The 25,217-nt window shown below is 42.1% G+C and overlaps 1 protein-coding gene across 4 annotated transcripts; it reads left to right on the top strand.

The window, feature by feature from the left end:
- On the top strand, positions 1-25,084 carry LOC120107902. 4 transcript variants are annotated; one of them, XR_005509511.1, is made up of 5 exons: positions 1-340; positions 12,001-12,222; positions 12,354-12,431; positions 24,167-24,292; positions 24,755-25,084. XR_005509511.1 is itself a non-coding variant. In XM_039121423.1 (3 exons), the coding sequence occupies exons 1-3, from the start codon at positions 197-199 to the stop codon at positions 24,887-24,889; spliced, it is 405 nt and encodes a 134-aa protein (XP_038977351.1). In that variant the 5' UTR covers positions 25-196; the 3' UTR covers positions 24,890-25,084. The 4 variants fall into 4 exon arrangements, 1 of the variants encoding a protein (XP_038977351.1); XR_005509510.1 differs by having other exon boundaries at positions 6-340; positions 12,001-12,215; XR_005509512.1 differs by lacking the exon at positions 12,001-12,222 and having other exon boundaries at positions 19-340.
- The last annotated feature ends 133 nt before the right edge of the window (positions 25,085-25,217 follow it).

Raw genomic sequence — 25,217 nt, 5'->3', positions numbered from 1 at the left:
CCGAACTTGGAGGTAGTCCATAGAGGTGCTACGCTAAGGGTGGGCACGTAGCTACTCCGCGGGACAGGGAGGCGGAGAGCCGGGCGAGGCGCGAGACCCCGCGGCCTCTGCCATCGATCTCAAAACCCGAGCCCTGTCAGCCGTCGATCCGTACCCCTTTCACAGAACCCTGACGCCGCGCCGCTAAGCTCACCGCATGGGAATCGAAGAACAGCACGCCAAGCCCTCCAACATCCGCGGCACCACTGGCGGCGGCGGTGGAGCGGCCACCTTCTCCGCCGCACTGCTGGCATTGCGCCCTCCGTCCGCCGTCTCCTCCCCTTACCCCTGGGGAAGCCAGGTCGGTGACCAACCACCTTTCCCTCTCCTCTTACTCGCAAAGATGAGAACTCTCTCTCCATTTTTTTCCTGGTTTCCGATGCTTGTTTCCTTATTAGTATCCGATGCCGCCGTATGGAACCCCGATTGCTTGTCCAATGGGTCCTCATGGCGGAATATGTGTTCATCCCGCCATAGCCACAGTAATTGTTCCGTTCTTCCTCCTTTTCTCCGTTTCTTGAAAGACATACCTTGATTCATAGCGTGGTTAGGGATAGGTCTACATAGCAGCGGAAGCATGGAGGAGGCTGGCGGAGAAGTCTAAAGAAGAATCCTGGAATGGGGGAGATGGGAGAAAGGCAACTTCAGGTTCTCCTAATGAGGATGATGCTTCAATGGGGTTGCGTTGTTTTCCTATTGATCTCTTTGACATACGAATCTTTTTTTTTTTTTTTTTTGATTGCCTTAGTAGAGTTTGTTGCTGGAACATAGACCCGGGGGTGACCACGAGCCGAGGAGGAGGTGCTTCTGCTACTGGCACGGTAGCAGACGGCTGACCTACAAAACGTCTTTAGCTGGGGGTTCCGGCGAAGGCCCTCCGATGCTTAAGTCAGAGAGGGGCTTTGAAGATAATGGAGATAATGGAGAGATATTTTTTGGCCACGGGAGAAGATTCTCCTCTAGAGCTTTGCCCCCTTTTTTATAGGAGGGGTGGTAGCGGTTACACGCAATCGGACGTGATTGCGCAAATCTTGGTTTAAATGAGTTACCTTAAACGATCCGAGATTTCGCGCTAGTTGGTGATCGGTTGAGATTGCGTGAATTCAAATATTGACAGCCGTTGAGGCGGAGATTGCGGAATTTGATCCCGGATATGGAGGATTTGACGGTCCTTTCCTTAGGCAGACCGGCTTGACTATTGATGGAGTCGGGGTCGGCTCGAGGTCGATAGGGCTTTGCTCAGCCGAGATCATACGTGCCGAGGTTGTTCCTGTCGAGGTCGTTCCTGCTAGGGTCGTGTTTGCTGAGGTCGTGCTTGTTGATGTCGTTCCTGCCGAGGTCATGCCTGCCGAGGTCATGTTTGTTGAGGTCGTGCTTGTTGATGTCGTGCTTGCCGAGGCCATCCTTATTGGTATTACGCCTGCCGTTGGATTCAGGTGCTTTAATTGTATCTTGTGGGGTGGTCCAATTTTTTCCCTATCACTACCCCCGACTTCCGGTTCGAGCCATTTTCTAGCTCGGGCGAAGGAAGTAGCTAATTCTACCATGCTGATGAGGTTAGGCGGCTTCCAATCATTTTGTCGCTTTGAAAGGAGGGGAAAAGGCGCTTTTGAATATTTTTAATGAAGGTGCGAGGTGGCTTTTTGTTTTTTGAGGTGATTTATGCTACGACTTCATAATGGGACTCCAGTATTCGAAGAGACGGCTGCTCCCATTCCGCCATTAAAGCGGCGATCCAGGTTGATACGCTGGGCCGATCTCCGAGGCTGGCACATGGCATGATTTGGACGGAAGGCGCGACTTGCTCTTATCGATCCGATCTATTAGGATGGTCTATATAAATCCCAGTTTAGCCTTAAGGATCTTTATTTGACCGCCATAGCCTTTACCTTCTTTTTTCTCCATTTACTTTCCTCCGACTGTGGTCCAATCTTCCCCGAAGGTGCCTCTGAGTATTTTCTGGAGGTTCTTCTTGGCTTCCCATTTCTAGCTGTCAGTGCTTTCGGCAAGGACCATGGTAGGTCTCCCACTCACGCCTGCTCGGAGGCTTGCTTTTTCTTTTTCATCCTCCTTCCTCTTTTTTTTTGTTGAATTCGTGAGTGGGACAAATGTCGGGCGACGCTTCATCTTCTGCTAGGGCTCCTTCCGGTAGGAAGGAGGTCGAGCTAGAGGTGGGCCATGGCCCGGATGGAGTCGGATCGAACCTGACTGAGGAAGAACTGGGCATGATTTGGACCCAGTTCTCCTTTCTGCACGGGTTCACTTTCGAGCTCGCGGGGCCGGAGGATCGGGTCATGAGACCCCCTAGGTCAGATTGGAGTGTACTGGGAGACACTTCGGGCCAGTCTGAGATGCCCCCTGCACGAGTTTGTGAACGAGCTGCTGATGATGTATTGTCTTGTCCTGGCGCAGCTCGCTCCAAACTCATGGAGGACGATTATCGACTTCCTGTCCCTCTGCCTGGCTAATAGAATACCGACCTCGGTAAATATCTTCCGTGGGTATTTCATGCTGAAATCGAACCCCGCGGATGGAGAATGGTTGTACTTTGCCCTTCGGGGAGGTCGGCCATTCTTCCGAGATGCTCCTTCCTTCATTCGTGGGTGGAAGGAAAAATTTTTCTTTCTTTCCTCCGAGCATTCGTGGGGTTTGATCCATCATGGGACCTGTCACGACTCAAGGCCAATAACAAGACCCCCGAACTCACCGCGAATGAGCAGGAAATCCTTGATGCTCTTCGCACTTTGGAGGGGGACATCCTTCTGAACGACCTTCTGAGCGAGGTGACCTTGGTGAACGTCGGCACGCCCTGAGGGTAACGGCGGTTGTACTGCTCCTCCCTTCATTTTGTCGTCCTTTGTTTTTCTTCTGCTTTTCTATACTTTTTTCTCTTTTTGGAGCTAGTCTGAGACTTGAAATTTTTTTATTTTTCAGAGATCACAAGGATGGTGTCCAGCAACGAGGCCCTTCTCGCCAGGTACCATAAGAGGGCAGCCGAGGCAGGCGGAGCTCGCCCCATGCCTAAGGGGAGGCTTAGGCTGGCCTCGACCTCTGCTCCGGTGGAGGTTGAAGATCTTGAGGCTGAGGCCCCCAGCTCATTCGGAAGAGCAACCGGAAGAAAGTAGGGGAGCCTAGATTGGAAGAGGCTCCTTCTGCCGAGCGCGTAACTCCTGCCAAGCACGCAACCCCCTCCGAGGCCGTAGAGGAACCATCGGCCTGCGCTTTCCTGTCCGCAGACCCTTTTACAGTCCGCAAAATCATTCGTCTACGGTGCTCGGGACCCGAGTCGGGTAGCGGCCTCGGGGTCCCGAGCTCTTCCCACGCTCCTTTGCCGAGCTCTTCGAGATCCGACCTTCCGAGCTCTTCAAGGGTTGAAGATCGCCCTGAGAGGAGGCCCTACTGCCCCCGAGTGGTCGATCTGTGAGGACGACTTAGCACTCCATAACACCGAAGTTGCCCGCGAGGTCATCCGCTGCGCGCTGCTTCCAGCTGATCGAGCCGAGCTCAAAGCCGGTGGGGTCAGCAAATTTGTTGGTCAGGCCTACTGCTCTGCCATCCGAGTAAGCTTTTCTCATGCTTTCACTTTCATATCCTTCCAAGTTTCTAATCTCAGCTAACTTTTACTACTCCTCGTTTCAGCACCTCCATGAAATTGACGTGTTAGTCTGCGCGATGGCTGACTACCAGAGCCAGTTCTGGAGGAGCCAGAGAGGGCAGGAGGTCGCAGAGAAGAAGCTCACCGAGGATGAGGCCAGGTGGAAGGAATCTAGCACAAGGGCGGAGGCCCTCGAATCCGAGCTCAAACTCAAGGCCGAGCGCCTTGAGGAGGAAGCCTCACACGCCCTCACCAAGTCGACTCTCCGTGCTGCCGAGGCGCGCCTGGCTGACGCCCAGTCTGAGCTCGCTGGGCAAAATACGAGGTGGGGATCCTTCGTCTAAAGATCGAGCAGCTCGAGGCTCGAGAGAAGAAGGCAGTGGAGGAAGCTCGGAACGCGGTGCAAATTTCCCGCGAGTTGGCCAAGTACCGAGAGGAGCTCGAGGAAGAGGCGGTTGATGGGCTTATCCGCAACTCCGAGGACTTCCGGGCCTAGGTGCGAAGGCTTTGCCCCAAGCTTGACTTTAGCAATCTTCGGTCTCGTCTTTTTGGGGCCGCTGTAGGCGACGCCGACGAGGCTGTTGATTATGAAAACACTCTTGATAGCCCCGCCCCTATAGTTGTCAGGGCCGAGATCGAGGCGGCTCTTGAGGTCGAAGCCGAGATGGCTCCAGAGGCTGCCGACGAGGTTTTACCTGAGGTGGCACCAGAGTATGCCCCCGAAGCGGCTCCCGAGGCTCCTCTAGCAGACGACGAGGTCGGCGCTGTGAGATACGGGGCTGAAGTCGGCTGGGGCCCTTTCGGAAGGGGCCAGAGCAGGGGATCGTAGACACGATCCCCTCCGGCTTCTTCGGGCGTAGCGAGGGCGGGAGCCGCGGGCATTATGCGGCAGCCCCGCGGTCGTTCCATGGGCACCCTACGGCCGCATGAGCGGCCGTTGATTTCGTCCCACTGCCGCGATTTTCGCGGCGGAGAGCCGTTGAAATGGGGTTATAAAACCCCCTTTTCTCCTCCCTTGGATCCTCCACCGAGCATCTTCTCTCCTCCCCCCCTCTATTCCCTGCTTCTCCTTCTTCCCCACCTTCTTCCATCTTCTCCTCCTCCGGTGACCGCAATCAAGCTCCTCCACCCGGGCCTTCTTCTTTCTTTGGAGTTTTCTTTGGTTTCTTCCGCATCCCCTGTTCCAAGATCCATCCCCTCGGTTCCGAGCGCCACCGCCGCCTGACCGCCAGATCGGACAGCAGTGGCCGGGATCTGCCTCTCCTCCACTCGCCAGTGAGTTCTCGTCCTTGTCCCTCTATTTTTCTTTATTCTATACCGAACTAAGCATGCCCTCGTTTCCTTCTCATGGCCGAGCCACCACGACACTTTGCCGTCGATCGAGGGATGGCCTTCGGCCACCCAGGCTGGCCATCATGCCGGCCCCCCTTCCTCCCCCCCCATTTCCCTTCTTCCTCCTCTTCCTTCCCTATCCGTGGGGGTTTGGGGAGGAAGAAGGCCCCTACGGGCCGAACAGGGCCAAGCATGGGCCCTGTTCACCGTGGGCCCGACTTGGGCCCTGTTCACCGTGGGCCCAACTTGGGCCCGGTTAAAAAAAACTCGAAATCCGAAATCCGAAATCCGAAACCCGAAAATCCGAAACCCGACCCAAAACTCGAAACTCGAAACCCGACACCTGAAATCCGAACCCGTTTGGCCAATAAATGGAATTTTGCAGTTAAGCCCTTGGCAGTATATTATTTAACAAAAGGGTCTTCTGTAATTTGTATTTGATCCCTATAGGAAAGATTTATTACATAAAGGTCCCCAACTATATTTGTTTGGTCCCTTTACTCAAGCTTTATACGAAATAGTACTATATAATTAGGTATTGGCCCCTGAAATGAATTTTTATGGCATAAATAAACCAATTAGAGGCCAACCTTGGGGGCCCTGTTGGGGGTCCAATAGTATTATTTTTAGTTCTGCTTTGCTCCGAAATTAACAAAGGAATTAATTAAATTTAAACAGGTGAACATGATCCGCCTGCCTGAAGTAGGAGTTAAGCAAGAAGAGGTAAGTAACTTAATACTTCAAGTGTAATTTTTAAATTATTTCATAAATTGATTAAATTTTGATATATATTTTGTATTCTGTAAAATGGGTCAGGCTTGTTGAATTTTATTGAAAATTATGTTAAATGCTCTGAAATCCGTAAAATATGATTAGACAATTTATGAAATCTATTTTTGTATATATGCATTCTCAGCATGGCTATGACCTATTCTGTTCTGTTCTGGCCCCGCCAATGGGGATTATACGTTGGACCTGTCGACTTGTAATATATGAGGAACCGGTTTCGACATCGTACCACCGGTGATTAGAATAGTGGTATTTGGACACCGTACCACCGGTGCTTAATAATAGTGGTGTTTGGCATCTTGTGCAACCCATGCCACTGGGTTACGTGGCCGTAGCCTATTATGTTGAGATTCTGGTATCAGAGTTTTTGGAAAAATGATAATAAGTTTTGAAAACAGTAAAACGATGTTATTTATGATTTATTCCAGACATTATCCTATATTTTGATCTGATATGCTCTGACCCCACTTTGGGGTATTTTGTTGCTTACTGGGCTAGTGTAGCTCATTATTTTATTTTCTCTGTTTTTCAGATCCAGAGGATTGATCGCACGGGATTGGGAAGTGCGTTAGATTTTCCGATGTTTTCTTCAGTTATTGGCATTTTAGTTAGATTAGTTTGGACATTTGAATTATGTTAGCAAATGTTATTTTGGAATTTTGTAAGACTGCTTTTGAATGACTTTAATTATTTATGTCAATTTTAAGCATCTGTGATTAATCCTTAAATAAGTTTTGAACATCTGTATTTGCTCCGATATGATCTGCTGCCTTGCACGCCTGTGCGCCCCGCCGTGCGGGCGTGCAGCGTCTGCCGCGCTCTGGGCTCGGGGCGTGACAGGCGCCAGGGCCTCCACTTCAGGGGCGGTCTTAAGTTTTGCTGCTTTCTCTCTTTTTTCTTTTGTTGTTGTTTGTAAGTGAGGTCGGCCGCTAGATCTATTGTTCGGCTAAGCGGGCCGACTTCAGAGTCAGTGTCCTTATTATTAGGCCTCAGGGCTCTTCATCAATAAATAACATATTTTCTTCAATTCTCTTGTATTTTTGAACTTGTCTCTTGTGTTTTCGACGAATCCTTTGTCTTCGATTGTTTGGGCAGGACTTCGCGCGTCGTTCGTTTTCGAATGTGATTCCGGTGTTTTTTTTTTGAAGAATTTCACTAAGTCTTCAGGCTCGGATCTAGTTGTAGTGTGGGTCGAGGCCGGGCTACTATTCGGCTGTTGGAACTTGAGTGCCCTTCGACCCATAGTATCTGCCTTAGGCATCCCGAACTGTAGTCGGATCTTCATTCAGTAGTACCTGAGGTCGAGGGAGACTTAGCTCGCAGTCAACGCAGTGGGGCGTCCCAAGCTTAGTCGGGGCGTCATTAGGTAGTACCCGAGGGCGAGGGAGACTTAGTTCGCAGTCGATGCAGCGGGACGTCCCGAGCTTGGTCGGGACGTCATTAGGTTGTATCCGAGATCGAGGGAGACTTGACTCGCGGTCGACGCAGCGGGGCATCTCGAGCTTGGTCGGGGCATCATTAGGTAGACCCGAGGTCGAGGGAGACTTGGCTCGCGGTCGATGTAGCAGGGCGTCCTGAGCTTAGTCGGAGCATCATTAGGTAGTACCCGAGGTCGAGGAAGACTTGGCTCGCGGTCGACGCAGCGGGACGTTCCGAGCTTGGTCGGAACGTCATTAGGTAGTACCCGAGGTCGAGGGAGACTTGGCTCGCGGTCAACGCAGCGGGGCGTCCCGAGCTTGGTCGGAACGTCATTAGATTGTACCCGAGGTCGAGGGGGACTTGGCTCGCGGTCGACGCAGCAGGGCATCCCGAGCTTGGTCGGGACGTCATTAGGTAGTGCCCGAGACATTTTGAGGACCTCCTGGGGTTCACAAGCAGATCATCATTAGAAGAAATTTCGAATAGTTAGGAGAAATCTTTGAAAAATGCCTTATTGGTTAGATTTTCAAACATTGGAGACCCTTAAAAGGGCTTCATTGATAATACATCCAGAGGTTCTCGAAGTGCCAACTTCAGGGAATGAGTGTTCCATCGAGGGATTCCAACTTGTATGCTCTGGGCCGTTGGACCCGAGCAACTCGATATGGTCTTTCTCAATTTGGGGCAAGCTTCCTTTGCTCTGTAGGTCGAGAGGCTTCGGCTTTCCTCAGGACGAGATCACCTGCTTTGAAGAGCTTGACTTTCACCCTAGAATTGTAATATTGTGCCGCTTTCTGTTGATATCTCGCCATGTGGATTCGAGCGACTTCCCTTATTTCTTCGAAGAGGTCTAGATTGTTTCTGAGTCGCGGTGAATTTGAAGCTGCATCGTAGCTCTCCACCCTTGGTGATGGAAGCCCTATCTCCAAAGAGATGACTGCTTCCGTTCCATAGGCTAGGTTGAATGGAGTTTCGCCGGTAGGGTTTCAGAATATGGTTCTATAGGCCCAGAGAATGTGGTAGAGGTCTTTGACCCATTGTCTGGCTTTAAGCCCTTGAAGGATTGTTCGATTTGTCACATCCGTTTCTCCATTAGTCTGGGGATGAGCGACCGAGGTGAAATGATGGTCGATGCCGAGCTCGGAGCAAAATTTTCTAAAGTGGGCATTGTCGAATTGTCGGCCGTTGTCGGATATAAGGACAGGGGGAAGCCCAAACCTGCAAATTATTGACTTCCAGATGAAATCTGGGACCGAGTAGTAGTGAGAGGAGTATAGTTTCCGTACCTCCCTGGTGGTGTTCTCTGCTGAGGCGGTGATCTCGGTCGGGACCGCGGCCTCAGGCGAGGCGGGCTCCTCAATCGAGGCAAGTTCTTCTCGCGGTGAGGTGATCGGCTCCTTGGGCGGCCGCGCTCTTCGCGACGCCTCTTCTGCCCCTTCGAGGGTCGTTCGACAGCGTCTCGCCGCCATGGTCTCTTCAGCTTTTACATACATTCGAGCTCGGACCAGCATTTCCGTGAAGTCGGCAGAAAAATTCTTCTCAATGGAGAAGAGAAACTTGTAAGACCGAGCTCCCGTCTTTAATGCCGACATGGCGATTGATTGATCGAGCTCGCGGACCTCCCAAGTAGTGGCGGTGAAGCAGTCGATGTAGTCTTTCAAGGATTCTCCTTCCTTTTGCTTGATGTTGAGAAGAGAATCTGATGTTCGCCGCTGGCGCCGGCTGGCGGCAAAATTGGCCGCAGACTGCCTGCCGAGCTGCTCAAAAGAGGACACGGTGCTTGGCTTTAGCCCGGAGAACCAAAGCCGGGCAGTTCCTTAGAGGGTTGCGGAGAAGGCCTTGCATAGTAGGGCCTTCAAGGATCCTTGCAGTGCCATGAAGGCTCTATAACTCTTCAGATGATCCAGTGGATTGGTTGTCCTATTGTATGGTTCTATCTGGGGCATCTTGAATCTCGGTGGGATTGGCTCGTCCTCGATGAGGCAGGAGAAAGGCGACTTGGTGGTAAAATCAGGGTCTTTCTCACGCCTTACTCTTTGATGTCGGAGTACCTCGATTTGCCGCTTGAGCTCTTCGACCTTCTTGTCGAGTTCTCCGCCTTGGAAAGTCGCCGTGGTGGTCCGTCCTGGTACTGAATGACCCAGGGTCGATCCAGCTTCAGAAGGCTGTGGCCTCCTATCCTGGCAACTCTTTGGTGGCTCCCCCTGGGGGGACGCCCGGGGAGAACCCTGGTGACGGCGCCTTTTCCCATTATTGATCCTTAAGGAACCATGGGGATCACGACCTAGGAAGACAGGCCCATCTGAAGGGAGTGCCGATCGGATGTGGACTCGTGGAGGCGGCACAAGTGGGGCCCCCACTTGTTGCAGACTTTGAACTGCAGTGGCTAGTGCTTGGACTTACTACACCAGCACATTGAACTGTTTAGGTTGGATTTGCGAAACTTGATCTGCCGGACGCCTTGGCGGTGGATTCTAGACTGAGCGCCCAGGGCTTGGTGCACGATGCCGGGAGGCATTAGAAGCTCCTCTGCTCCTTAGTCTCATGATCACGACGCGGATTTTTCCTCTAGCGCCAACTGTTGCTGAAAAATAGACCCGGGGGTGACCGCGAGCCGAGGAGGAGGTGCTTCTGCTACCGGCACGGTGGCGGACGAATGTCTCCGGCGGACCTGCAAGAAGCTTTGGCCGGGGGTTTCGGCGAAGGCCCTCCGATGCTTAAGTCAGAGAGGGACTTTGGGGATAATGGAGATAATGGAGAGATATTTTTTGGCTAGGGAAGAAGATCCTCCCTCTAGAGCTTCCCTCTTTTTATAGGAGGGGGTGTAGCGGTTACACGCAATCGAGCATGATTGCGCAAATCTTGGTTTAAATGAGTTATCTTAAACGGTCCGAGATTTCAGGCTAGCTGGCGATCAGTTGAGATTGCGTGAATTCAAATATTGATAGCCGTTGAGGCGGAGATTGCGGGATTTGATCCCGGATATGGAGGATTTGACGGTCTTTTCCTTAGGCGGACCGGCTTGACTATTGATGGAGTCGGGGTCGGCTCGAGGTCGATAGGGCTTTGCTCAGCCGAGATCATGCGTGCTGAGGTCGTTCCTGCCGAGGCCATGCCTGCCGAGGCCGTGCCTGCCGAGGTCGTACTTGTTGATATCGTGCCTGCCGAGGTCATGTTTGTTGAGGCCGTGCTTGTTGATGTTGTACTTGCCGAGGCCATCCTTATTGGGATTATGCCTGCCGTCGGATTCAGGTGCTTTAATTGTATCTTGTGGGGTGGTCCACTTTTTCCCCCATCAGAGTTCTTTTGGATTAGAAATCCTCCTTGTTTTGGTTTCGGTATTTAAATGTGCTGATGGCATGAAATGAACATTGAGCAGCGGTGACATGGAAAGCCAGGGTTCGTCAAGCACTGACCTGTAGGTACTTAATGGCCATGTGTTGCAGTAGGAGTTAAGGACTGATGTATTATTACTTGATGATACATGTAGTGCTATTGAAGTGCTTAGAACTATGTACATGCCGCATCCAATTCACTCTGGATTCATGTTATTTTTCTTTTTTTTTTGTTATTCTTTCTGGCTAAGAATTTATTGGTGTATAAGTAAAAAGGTTGAGTCAAGATGATTTCTCATTAAGAAAAAATTCCGGAAAAAATCTGACTCGGAAGGGAGGCCATTCGTCAAGGCCCCGGAATATCTATGTTGTGGCAATATATTTTCTCATACTATAATTTCTTTTTCAAATTCAGAAGTATTTTGCTATTCGTAAGAAAAATATTAACAAGATAGTTCGAGATGGTATATATTCTTTTTGAATTTCATTTTTTGTACCATGGAGATTCTCTAATAACCAGCCACTTGCTAGCTAGTATTATCTAATATCTTTAATTTATTACAAATCAAATTTTATCTATACTATATCGACCTTATCATAAAAAGTTAGGATGCTATTCATAGGACAAGAACCAAAAAATATATATACAAAATGAATGACAGTCTATTTAATTAAAGATCATCATTCTTGATCATTGTCTTTAGTATCAAAATGCCTAAAAAATTCTGAAAAATTTAAGAGATCTTGTATCTGAACTAATTGACATTTAGTTCTTGTGTTTATGTCAGATGTTTAGGTTGTCATTGGTGATGGGTGTTGCAATATATATGTCATACCATATGTTTTATTTTTAAAATTGGCCTTCTTGACATCATGTCCACTTGATGCATAGGTAGGAAACCAACAAAACTTATGTACTTTTTGTTCCAAAGCGTTGTAAATGTTGTTGCTCATAAAATAACAATATCAATTCTCAATTTAGATCACTATTCCTCACCCATTGAGAAGAGGGAGCAACAATCTCTTTCTTATCACCATCAATAATAACCTGGATAGTGGCAAATTATAAGTGTAATGGGTCAGGTGCCCTAAATAGTTTTTGACTGTAAGTTTTGGACCTAGCCTCAGCCCACTGAATCATGATTAAGTGGGGTTTTGGATTGGTTCTGAATGCTATAATCTCTACCTGGAATTTTAGGCTCATATTAGTTGGATCTAAACTAATTGCTTAGTGTTTTGAGAATGTGGTGGAGTTTTGGGACTCGGAATTGTCTCAATTTGAGACATAAATCATCCATATCCAATTGATGAAGCTCATGTTAGTCGATACCAAGCCATGTAACCTATAAATCCTATGGACTATTAGCTTTAATTTCCACCATTAGATCAATGCCTTTTTTTTTATTAAAGCATGAGATCAATGATTAGATAGCATGCCTTACTTGATTATGTTATTCTAGATCAGATAAAGTTTTATTTGGGCTTGCTTAGGAGGAAGTATCCAGCATACTGGTTCTACTCGATACAACAATGCTACTGCTGAATCATCTCAAAGTGGTAGGAGGCCTGCTACAAAAGTCCCAGTTTCAGATAAAGGGAGGGCAGTATTACCATGGCCTACCACTATTCAAGCCGTAGCATCTTCGTATATGATGGCTGGACAGAAAGGGCTTGTGCCTGAACAGAGCTGGATGATGATAAGAAGGGTTAGAAGTCTGTCAAATCATTTGAACTCAAAACTCTAGCAAAATATTCTTTTCGTTCCGAGTTTAAAGGATAGTGCCCAATATGCCACCTCTTTTTAACTTTCAGTTTTATGAGTTACTTGTTTCTTATCTTGACAGGAAGAGAGTGAACTTAAGAGGCAAAGAACGAAGCAGTCGAATAGGGAGTCAACAAGGAGGTAAAGACTTCAGAAGCAGGTATACTCCTTTGTATCTGTTTTTGGAACATCTTATTTGTGCTTTTCTAACCAAATTTCAAAGAAACAGGTTATTTGAGTGTTTCTATATTATTAAAGTTGGTGTTTTTATATTATCAAAGTTGTTTTGACCTTTTTGGTGATGTATGTATCATTTGATAATAGTGAAAACAAAGTTGTTGAGCAAGATATTTGAAAAAGAGCAAAGAAATATGTGAGAGACTACTGATTATTGGTTTCTGGTAAGGATGATGGTGTTTGAAGGATAATGGGATTTTAAGACGATCTCAAACAATATGTTGAGTGGGGAACATACTAAGAGTTTAGTTATTGTGGAAGTCTAGAAATATGCAGTGGATGCAGAGAATGCTCTTGCAGCAAGGATAGAAATATAGTGGCTTTACCTAGTTTATAATATTAGATATATCATACATATGTATGATGAATTATGATTCAAATTTTGTTGGTTATGCAGATCACAAGTAATACAATGATGAAGCTGAGAATTAAAGAATGGAAACATTATATAAATATGGTAATTGCTGTCCTAAATATTAAATGGTTTAGATTGAGGACAGATCTTCAAATAGCATGAGTAGATCATAGAGTCCTTGGTTGTGGGAGGTGACACCTTGATGGATACAAGGGGCTCTTTTCCATATTTTCTCAGAATAACTTGGGTATAAGATTGCAAAGGAGATTACTTGAGCATCTCTTGGGTTCTACTTTAATATCTTCCTATCTCAACCAACATAAACTGATATTCAGTTTATCTTAGTATTGCTCACTTCCGAGATGACTGAGAGATTGGATTTTATAAATTTTGATGGGGAGACAAAAGAGTTGAGTGAAAGTCATGAGAAGAGACTGAAGTGTGCTTCCAATTTCAAGGAAATGACCTTAGAAACAAACTAATATTGAAGCAGGACATAAAGTTTGTCATTTTTTGTGTAAGCATTAATCGAGCGTAATGGTCATCCAATTAATGACCATTAGAAGATGTTGATAGAATTTCATACCTAGAGGTTATTTACAGGATCATCCATAGTTTACTTTCTTGTGCTTCTTTCTTGTCCCATCTTTATTTAGTATATTTTTGGTATTCAGAAAAAGGAAGTTGTTTATGGTTTCTTGTTATTTGGATGACAGTAATCTGTGAGATGTGAGGTGAAGAGACACATCCCTATAGATTTTTGATATCATAAGGAAGGTGATTTAGTGTATATTCACCTCGGCAAAGAACAAGCTCAAATAGAGGCTGGATCGGCTTTTCAAAGTTCCTAAGCTTATTATAGAGAATCAACAAAACTATGCTTCCTATTGTGATGTCTTGGCCACTTATGATGGAGCAGATCTCTCTCGTTATAGAGAAGCATGAATTGGAGAATGAATTCTCACCTATAAAGGGAGTTTGACACCCAAGGTAGCTAATGAGCTACGTATCAGGACTGAAAATTGGCCCATAAGCCCTTTTCCCTACTTAATAGGCATATCAAACTAGACTCACAATAAAGCCTATTCCTATGAGCTGACAAAGGAGCCCATTCTTGAAGCCCTTTTACATGTCCTTGAGTTTACTTTTTAAGTTGCACGTAGAGAATGGAGAGATGTTCCAACCTATGCATGCACAAAGGATGAGCCATCCATGAGAAGGGATTCCAATGTTGTGTGAAAGTTTTCATACAGTCACTTTAAATGGAGCTCATCAAACATCAATCTTGCTCCAATCCTTACTAGAAGGAATCTTCTATTAAGGTGGCATATCCGCTTTCTAATCATCTTGGAAACTCATACTTGCACCTGCTTCCTAAGCATTTCTTTTTTTTTTTTTGCAAAAAAAAAAAATCACAGGAGCCCCTTCGCCATACTTGCACCCCCGTACCACAGCTGCTTTTGGTAAATAACTCCAATCCTTTATCGTTTGTTCCAGAAGGGTGTGAGCATCCTATTTGCAGTGATCTTCACTTGTTCTCACTCTTTTTTCCAATATCATCAACTTTGCTATCAGAGCTTGGGTGATGGCCAACCATTGTAGATGTGGACCAAAGCAGAGGAAGCACCAATTCAAGAACATGAATAATGTTATGTGGAATTGGATAAATTGAGGACATGAGTGCAGCACCTACTGGAGTGCCTAACATGTTCTATGACTATTGAATTTAATGTTTTGTGTCATCTTTTTGAAAGCACGACATTTCTAGGGAATGATGATGGAGAGATTAACTCTTCCATCATGCTTCTAGCCAAATGCCAATCAAAGAGGCTTTCTTGCCTCTTGTCTTTCTTTTTTTCTTCCTTGTATAAAGTACATGCATGTTTGTTTTGTTTAACTTAGTTTATGGAACTATGACATTATATATATACAATGTGGAAACCCAAGAAATGCCCTGATTGTTCTGGGTCTAATTTTTAATCCTCATCAGATAAAAGGTTATATTGCAAATTCTAGTGCATCATGCCCAATAAACGCTAGCATGTGAAAAAAAACACCTGTACTTTTGAAATGCTGAAAGACATTTAAACAACTTTAGTTTAAACTTTTGGCTGTTATACACCACAACCAATTCTTCTCCTTCTTCTTCTTGTTGGTAGAACATAATTCTTCTTTTAGATAAATTGCTTCAATAGAGCTACATTATCTTCCTAAGTTTTCTTCTCATGTTTGCTCGCCTTCATGAAGTGATAAACTACTGCTTTTGTTCAGTTTCTTAGTGTTCTTTTAGCTTCCAATGAACCTAATGTTCTCAGTCTTCATTTGCATAATTTTTGGTTCCTGGTCAGGATCATATTTTGTTTGCTTTGTAGTTTGCATGCAACAAGCCCACTTTTCTCCCTCTTTCTTGACAGTATTCATTGAGAACATTTTTGAAGGATACTCTGCCAATTGAGACAAATGCTTTTTTGCCTTAAATTATTTCTTTAAATTTACTATTTTTGATATTCAGGTTTTTACTCTGAATAATTGCAATAAAGACAAATGCTATTTTCCTTTAAATTTTCTATTTTCAATATTTGGGTTTTTGGTTGTAGAATAATTGGAGTGAATTGCCAGTCATTTGGCAGTAGTTGATTCGAGAGTTTCTTTCTTTCAAGCTTGTGCTGAGATAATGTTTAAAGTACTCTTCATGATTTCAACTAATCCCGATGTCTCATAAGCTGCTTTTTAGAAATTTTAATTCTCATCTAAAAAGTATACTTTATAATTGCCCATTAAGTTGGGTTGACCAAATTGTGCTAAGCAAGCCAAATTAAAATGCATTGATGTACTAATGAAATGACTTGACTTTCAAACATTGGCTTTGTTACTGCTATTGATGATGGAAGCCGTCGATGAAGATGATGTATCTGATCCATCTAATAAAATGATTTCTGGAAGCATTTTACATGATCAAATGATTATATAAAGAGAGTAATAGAATAATTTTGATTAGGAGAAATGCAACATAAGTGTGTATAAAGTGATTTTGCAAAATTGTAGGCCAATAGGCCTAGATTGAGCCCCTTTTATACGTGAGTAGACTTCTCCAAAACTCTCTTATTTCTGATGTGGATTATTTTTCCTTATATTATCATCACAAGTACTTGTTTCACTTTATTTTATGCATGACTTGCTTTTTATTGAAACAAGGAAATCCAACCATCATTCTTGCTATTTTAGGACCACTTTGGAGTTATGACAAAGCGCTAGCTTTAAATAGGAAAGGCCAGCAATTATACCCAAGAGATACTTGTGTTGGAAAGCAAAGTTTTTGATAATGCTAAGACATACTTGCTGCAAGTACATTATCTTTTAGGAGCTAGTCATTCCCTAACTATAGATTATTGCCCATTTTTTGTATTTGGCCTTTTATCATTGTGTCAATATATTTGTATCTTGGCTTTCTTATTTTAGTTCGGCCATTCAAACTTGAATAGAAATATTGAGTGAGCATAATCAATCATGAGGATGAAATTTCAGCAAAACCAACTTGTGACCCATGGCCATAGTGGGGTTCTTGAAAGAATTCAAGAATCTTATTTGGACAGATGACTAGAAAAGACAGCTTGGATGTTGAGGTTTGTCAAAAAGGCAGCAACTCACTTCAAATATTTACAAATTTAAATACCAATATATAGAAAAAAAAACATTTGCATGCTTTAGAAAAAGAAATGAAAGAAGTGTGTGTAGAAGTTTCTCCCTAAAATGTTCTTGACTAATAATGCTAGATAAAAGCATTTCATCTTGAAGCGTAAAGTAACAAAGTCTAATCCTAATTACAAACTAGAATATAATGCTCAACTGGAGATTGAGGATGTGATTTCCATGGGAAGCTTGAACAACTCTTGCAAACAAAGCGCATTAGAAGCAGAGGTTTATCACTTTGTAAGAACAAGAAAGTGGCAAAGGAAATTTGAAGAGAACTCTGGATATTGGGAATAAAAAACTGAAATCCTAGTGAAGCAGATGCATGCAGTAAAAGATGTTTTGTAATGGCACATAATAACAGAAAATTACTGGAGAACACAAGAGAGAATCCAAGTTGGCATATAATTAATCCAACTGAGATGTTAGACAAAATAATATTACAAGCTGAGGTCATAAAGAATAATATGTAATATAATAAAAGTATTTGGTAGTATTCAAAAAGTAGTCTTTCGGTAGGCCAGAATCCAAGTTGGAACGTAATGAATGTGAGCACTTTGAAGATGATAGACAAAATAAATTATAAACTAAGGCCATAAGGAATAATATATAGCATAGTAAAGTATTTGGTATTATTTAAAAGGCACTCTTTTTGTGTTTGAATGCATGTCTTGGTCATTAGTCCTTCCAATGTAACTTTCTCTCACCGTTGAGTTTATAGAAGTTAGAAAAAAGGACTGATGATTGGTTTCTCTTGTAGTTGATATATATCAAAACAATTATGAACTGAACAATCAGTATTTTACATCCATTCTATAATTGAGTGCAAGAACCTTTACAAATCAAGAGTGTTCTTAAAGAAGCCTTTTCACTTGTGATTAGAGTTCTCACAGTCCTCTTATTTTGATTTTTTTTTTCTCCAACTTAATTTATTCCATCATTTCTTCAACCATTTTCATTGAAAAAATTGTCTATATAAAACCATTTATTTATCTTCATTTGTGGCTTCTATTCCTAGCGTGGTTTGTTGAAATCAATCTGAGAGAAGAAAAGAATCTACATGAAAAATTCTTGTAACTGATGCAGTATGTAATCGTATTCTAGATTTTCTTGACTAAAGTCTTTTTAGCATTAAATGCTCCATCATGTCATTCTAGATTTCCAGTCTTCTACAACTAGGGAGCCTTGGTTAAGTTAGAATCTATTAAAAGGTAAGAGTAAACTCCTCAGCCCAACCTCAAAATAGTACAGCCAGCTTATCCCACTCAGGTTGGTTTATGGTGATGTAGATTTTTTTTTTTTCTTTCTGAAATAATTGGCTAGGTTAATCCTGCTTATAAGTCTAAAACTAATATTTCATAGAGTGTAAAGCCATTATGATAAAAGTTCCTCAAAGTCACTTGCAAGCCATTAGTCATAATTGGGTTTGTAAATGATAGGGATTTTTTTTAAAGAAGATATTTCAAACTTTAATTTAAAATTAAAATTAAAAGATATATATTTATAAAACAAGACTGTAGATTGCTATGCTAGCTTAAACACCAAAGACTCCATTCTACTAGGAAACTAATCACGGCAGCCCATCCGCTCGTTTAGCATAATGTTAATGGCAAAAGCTGAAAAAAAGGAAAAGGAAGAGAGATTGGGTTTTCTGAAACCTCTACTCAGGTCCTTCCATCAACCCCATATATTGCATCTCTTTTCACTGCATCCTATCTCTTACAAGGAATCTAGAGAAAATCTTATTGCGTTGAGCTCAACAATCTCAAGTTCAGTGTATGATATAATAGTTTGAGTTGTCCAGTGAATATTCTTTTATTCACTTGCCTCATCTTTGATGGTGGATTTTAATGATTATTACCTCGACTCTACTTGACCAATACATGCTCTCTACTAGTTCTTTATTAATCTTTAATTCTTCCTATTTGAACGGATAGCTTTTACCTGTATAGTTTTGCTTTGATTTCTGCATTCTACATTTTGATATTGTAGTCATGTGGATGGTACATTGGACATATTAATATATTTTGATTACCTTTAGTTTGCTTTTCTTTCCATTTCCACTTTATGAATCTTATAACCAAATTAAGTTTTATATTTTTATCAGAAAACAATGAGAGCAAAATACAGAAGGGGCTAGCTTCTGATAGACAAGATAGCGCAAACATAGGCTATTAAGGAAACATTATATGGAACTCAAAGTGTAGTTCCAAACAAATAAAGTCATCCACAACCATCCCCTGACTAGCATAAAGAGGACAAAGTAGGGGAGATACAATCAAATTGGCAAAAATGAAGCAAACATCACTACCGGGTATAAGTTGTTGCAGTTCAAGTCTTATAATTATGTAGGCATAAATGAAGGAAACATCACTAGGTTTAAGTCTTGCAAATGCACATACAATCATGCATTGGTGTACGGATGTATGTAAGAAAATTAATGCATTAGAAATTGAGGGATAGTTGTGTTTTTTTTTTTTGTAAATTGGCAATGATATGTTATATACATAAACTAGTTATCTAGGTATTTCTCGAGTCCAACATCCTCTATCCCACACCCATGTTCTCTCTTTGACAAAAAACACTAACTTTGCTTTTGGCAGAGGTATGTTGGAGGGAGAAGGTTTTAGAGTGTGTGGCCATGTAGAGAGAGAGAGATGGTGGTTAGAGGCTGTTGACCATAGAAATGCCTGGACTAGGGGAAACCCTTGGTTTGCTTTCTCTCCCTTTTGTCTAAACAAATGTGAGTCCTTAGTTTTAAGCTGACTTGGCAATCTAAAGCAAGGTTTTTGGTACGAGGTTTCGTACGGTCGTACCTGTACCAATATTCAACTAGTACATTGTCAATATGGTCCAGTTCTTGGTATTGACACTTGGTATGGGGGCATACTTTGTACCAATTCTCTACTAATACAAGCTGGGATGCTTGGTACAAACCGGTTTGGTTTGGTATTGAAAACCATGATTTGAGGACTTGTTTTATAAAATATATCATTTAGGTTTAAATTTTATTTTCAGTTTACTATATTATTCTTTTAATTTCCAGGAAGAAATTATGCCATTGTTTAAGGAAATTCCCTAGTAGATAGCTCTTAAATTAAGTTTTACAAATGCTTGTCAATAATATTTTAATTTAGCTTGGACTTGCTGATTTTTGAGTATCCCACTGGAATAGCTTAGGAGCTTCATCTAAGCTAATGAAGTTGAACATAAATCAAATTGTATTTATTAACCATTTGATGGTCGAGTTCTTATACTTGTTCCGTTTTTGAATATCTTTTGGAGAACCAATGTGGTTCCTTGGTAAACAAGAGGTCTTATTTGTAATTTGCTGCCAAAGAATAGGGATGCTATAGATTTGATGGTTGCATGGAGTTGAAGCTTGTGTCATCTAATGCAAAAACAAGATGTTTAATACCTTGGATGGTGTATAGAAATTTTCAAGTTAAACACTATTTGAACATTAGAATCCAAACTTTCTTTTCATCCATTTTAGTCTTCTTTTGCATGTGGTTAGGATATTAAAAGGAGCTTATTCAGACCATGATAGTTGTATCAGAACAATGATCTAATCATTTATTCATCCTTTTCTCTACCTCATTTCTTAACTAGAAGATTTACCAAATTATGGTGCATTTGCCATAATAGAGCGAAATGAGCAACTTAAATATCATTAGTTATATTGCACATTCTTATGCATGTGTAATTAAGAAAACTAGTGGTTCATGAACGAGCAATACCAAAATAGAGAAAATATATGAAATAAAGAAATAAAAGGAATTTTTATTTTGGTGACTAACAATCATTCATTGTAATCTAAAAAAGAAACTGTTGAAAAACTTATCAAATCTTCCCCAGTTTCAAAAGCTCTGTGATGTAAAGCAAAGATAAGGAAGGGGCACAAAAAATTGAAGGAAGGAGCTCATATGAGAGCAATGGTTAAGGCGCTTGTAACTGAAGAAGGGAGGCATCGAACACTTAGCAGAAATCCATGCGGCTCTTCGAAGAATTGGAAGCCAGTAATTGTCATGTCATTGGAGTTTACGACTCTAAATCCTAGTTATATGAGGAGTACTTATTCTTTAGTATACTTGGCTCTCTGTTTTATATTTTTAAGAACCTTGTTTGATGATTAATTAATCTATGTATTTGACATTCATGCAGAAGAAAGAAATGCATAGATCTCTATTTTTGTAGAGATTCCCAACTTACCTTAAATGAACCTAGGGCTCTAACTTCCATTTTTTGATGTAGCAAAGGACTTCTAAAAATATTCACTTGTCCAACAAAAAAATTGTTCTTCCATGGAGCTCTATAAAAAAAGCAACTAAAATTACTTTAAAACATTATTGTTATGATATCTCGATATAGATATAGAATAGTATCTAGTAATATTATACAAAAAGTTAAGACAATAAAAATTAAGAAAGGGATAAGACCTTGTGAAATTGGGAACTTGAATAATGAAGGATAGAGCTAGACTTTATGGAGTCCATAATGATTAGTGTAGAAATAATAAGGGATAAGACTTTGTGAAGTTGAGATCTTGCATAAGGAAGTATAGTGCTGGACTTAGAGCAGTCAGTTTAAAGTTCAAAGAAATAGGGGTATTTTAAGGATAGGAACGTGTGCATTGATGTTATAAGATGTTTGGCATTTTAAGAAGAGGTCATGCTAACAATTGCTGCAGGGATGTTGTTTAATCCACCACCCTCCTATCATTTTATCCAAATTCGGTTAAAATCCTACTAAAAGTGCGTAGCATAACTAAACAAATTTCACAGGATCAAAATTTTATTTTCTCCTACTCTACGCGTCCCTACTCTTGATGCATAGCAACCTAAGCCTATCTCTTTCCCAATAAAGATTAACACTCCACAATTTTCTCTCTCTCTCTCTCCCCCTCTTTCTCTCTCTACATTTGTATCTCTCTGCACATGGCATTACCACACTAAATCCACCCGGCTTTCTACTAGGCCAGTAGGTGCTAGCATGCTAAACCATGACTGTTTTAATCCTAAATTGGATCATTAATTGAATTTATTTGTATATTACTGCTCATGAATCAATTCCCGTCCCATAATGTTGATGTGGTGGTGTCAGCAAGAAAGAGTTTGAGTGAGGGTGTTATTCTTGGAGGTGGAGCCTGTAGGCTTTGGTGGTGTTTGGGATGGAATTACTTGGGTGAGAAGTGAGATGCGGAGAAAGATTTGTCAAGGGTAAAGTAGGAAAAACTTGAAATTTTGATCCTACTAAATTTTGCTTAGTTGTGCTGAGCATTTCTAGTGGGATTTAAATTGATAGTTGGATAAGTGATAAGTGGGAGGTGGATTGAATGCCTTCCGGGCAGTTGTTTTCATGACCCTTCTATGAATAGGGATGTTTTAAGGATAGGGGTATCATTGGGCCAGAAGTGTAGAAGGTTGGAAATATTGGGGATTTATTTAGTATTAGGATGAGCAAGTCCAACAACATGAATAATGTGATTATCAAAAGGATAAAGAGACCAGCTTGAATAATGTGCAACTCAACCCAAAATAGGACTAGGTCTATGCCATATTCCATCTGTTTTTATTCGGCTTTATAGACTTTGTTGAGTTGTTTTATTTCTTGACAAAGTATTGTTGGTTGAGTTCTTCCTTAGAAATTCTATCCAAATGTTGTGGCGCTTAACTTTAGACATAAGAAGTTATTTTGTTTAAATGAGATTGATGACCAAATTTGGGAAGATTGCGGCCATAACATTTTAAGCTGTCAAGACTCTCTTAACATTTTCTTGTCCTCGAGTTCTATGATGGTGGGATGGTCAGTGGGGATTATGACTAAAGTATGTTTGACCCACACATAACTAGCTGCATTACTTTTTGACTGGAAAACAAAATTGGTCCCGCGACTCATCATTTGCTACTTGTACTCTAATTTCACATTTTCGCCCCCTGATTGTTCCTTGTAGTCATAGTTGAGGAATAGCAATAGCAACCACTTTTGATGGTATTGTAGCTTATCAGTTATCGGATTGGTGGTTGTCCAGGTACCTAGGCAACAGACTTAGTACAAAGTCATTAAATGATCATAGTTCATCCTCTTAGTGTTATCATATTTTCACATGCAGTCGATGTACATAATATACAACAGTTTAATGGTACATTGCATTTTGTGAAATCTTTACTAAACTATATAAAAAAAAAGATATTAGTAGTAACATATGTCATTGATTCCTCGGCTCAAGTGATCGAGTTTGCCAATCTTCTTCAATGGTAGCTGGATCTTGGGATTAAGGATTTGAATGAAAAACCCACTTGTTTAACACTTTATTACTGTTTAATACAATCTTATTTACTCTGGGGGTCCAATTTGATCTATCGAACTCCCTTCTTAGCATCCACATGTCACGTATAAAAAGAAACCACAAGAGAATACCTTAAATTTATAAATTTATTATGCTATATAAACACATATTTCATGCACAAATACATACTTGTACAGACATATACATACACGTATTATGTATTTATGTACGTACATTTATGATGTGTGTTCATTCATACATATGCAACTGCATATGGATACATATATTTCCATATGCATGTGATATATATATTTTTAATGTATTTGAGTGTATGAAGGCTAGGCAAGGGTCATCTAGGATTCGGGAGACATGTCAACTGCCCAGGCAGTTGCCTAGGTTCCCAGCAGACTGCCTGTAGCAAACATTGATTGCAATTATGGAATTGCTAGATCAATCTTTCTCAAAAGGATGAGGGTAAAATGAGTAATTGACACTTGGAAGTCATGAATGTAATCTATCAGGAGAAGTTATTTCATGGGAGGAATACAGTTATAGTTGATCATAGGTAGGACCTGGTTCTATGGGTGGCCAAGCATTAGTTATCACCTGCCTGTTCTCCCTCCCTCCCTCCCCTGGCTGCAGAAGCCATAACTCCTCATTTTGGCATAAAGCTGAAGTGGTATTTCAATGTTATCACGTGACATTCGTTTTAATTGCTACTTGATGCTGCTTATTTTTTTCTTGAGGTATCTTCTCCAATAAGTTGCACTAAAGTTGTACTTGTGAGATGTTTTCGTTTCTTTCTGATTAACTAATATTATAGTTGGTTCTCTTGTATTATCATATTCACTGTTTTTCCTGACTCCATGTCTTGAGTCCATTTACAGGGACACTGCTCTGTTATTTTCATGCTCTGTGTCTCTCTCTGTGCGTGTGTGTGCTCACGTGTATCTGTGTGTGACCCCACCACCAAGACTCAAACCCAGAACCTCCTATCATGGCTGTTATTTTCATGTTCTCTCTCTCTCTCTCTCTCTATTGCTCTCTGTGTGTGCGCGCGTGTGACCACCACCACCGGGACTCAAACCCAGAACCTTCTCCCATGTTGAGGAAGGATGCAACCACCAAACCACCAGGCTTTATTTTCATTTTCTTGGTGCCATAAGTAAATGTGTTTGCATTAACTGTTGAATCAACGTTAATGATGGTGCTTGGTTCCCTTTGATTCATATGTTTAGTTTTGTATCTAGCTTAGCAGTTCTTTCTATGGGACCTATGGTAAAATTTGAAACTTGATTGTATGTATTTGAGTATGTTTCACCAGCAAGAATGCCAGGATTTGGCAAGGAGGGTGGATGTGCTGAACCGCGAGAACAGTGCACATAGACATGAGCTTGAACTACTTGACAAAGACTGCAAGAAGCTGGATTCAGAAAATGCATCAATTGCAGTTAGTAACTCTACTCCATCTTTCTTCTCGACATCATCTTGCCGTCCCTAATTTTATCTTTTATTTATTTTTTCAATGAATAAAGCCTGATTTTAAATACAAAGGCCCTACACTGGGCAGAAGGCCCTTAAATAACTCCACCCAACCGAATAGATTCGTGAATATCTTGAAGCATCTCAATATGGTTCGAGCATGTAACCTTGTCTGACAGAGGGGGGATATCAACCACTTGGGCCAAGTCCTGGTTGGTTAAAAATATTTTGTTTGGGGCATTAATAAGTATCTTCTGCAACATGTTTGCATTCGGCTGCCCCTGGTGTGTTAAACAAATTAAATTCAACTGAGCCTTTGACATGAGCTTCGGTTCCAGAGCATTGAGCCCTATTATCTATGTTTAGGCAATCATGCGTAATATAAATTTAACATGGTGTTGATTGAATTTCTTTTTTTTGCTTCAAACAGGAGCTGAGTAAAAATCTTCCCTTTGAAGGCATTTTTAGTGGTGATTCACCAACCATGCATTCAATTGATGCTGAAAGCAGCAATCATCTTCATCATAGGTTGGTGGGATTCAGTCGGCTCAACTTCAATGGTTAAGCCTAGAGTTAGATGAGGAAGAACTCTTTTCCTTCTGTCATTGTTTTCAGGGCCTTTAACTCTGTGATATGCTTGAATACATGTACCTCTCCACAGGTTTTTGACCCATCTTTAATCAGTAGTTCTTGTTTGTATGTGTTTTGGGAATCTGTTATCAATTATAAGAAATAAGCATAACGACTTCTGTGCGGTGACTGATAATTGCAAAAAGTTGCATTCATTTCATGTTATATATTAAGCACCATTTACAGTCAGGCATTGCTCCAATAATAAAGTTGCTCCATTATGATTTGAGTATTATGGGTTCGAAATATGGAAGCAGCATGCA

The sequence above is a fragment of the Phoenix dactylifera genome, unplaced genomic scaffold (assembly GCF_009389715.1).
Source record: "Phoenix dactylifera cultivar Barhee BC4 unplaced genomic scaffold, palm_55x_up_171113_PBpolish2nd_filt_p 001070F, whole genome shotgun sequence".
NCBI classification, from domain to species: domain Eukaryota; kingdom Viridiplantae; phylum Streptophyta; class Magnoliopsida; order Arecales; family Arecaceae; genus Phoenix; species Phoenix dactylifera.
This window is presented reverse-complemented; position numbering and strand designations above follow the sequence as displayed.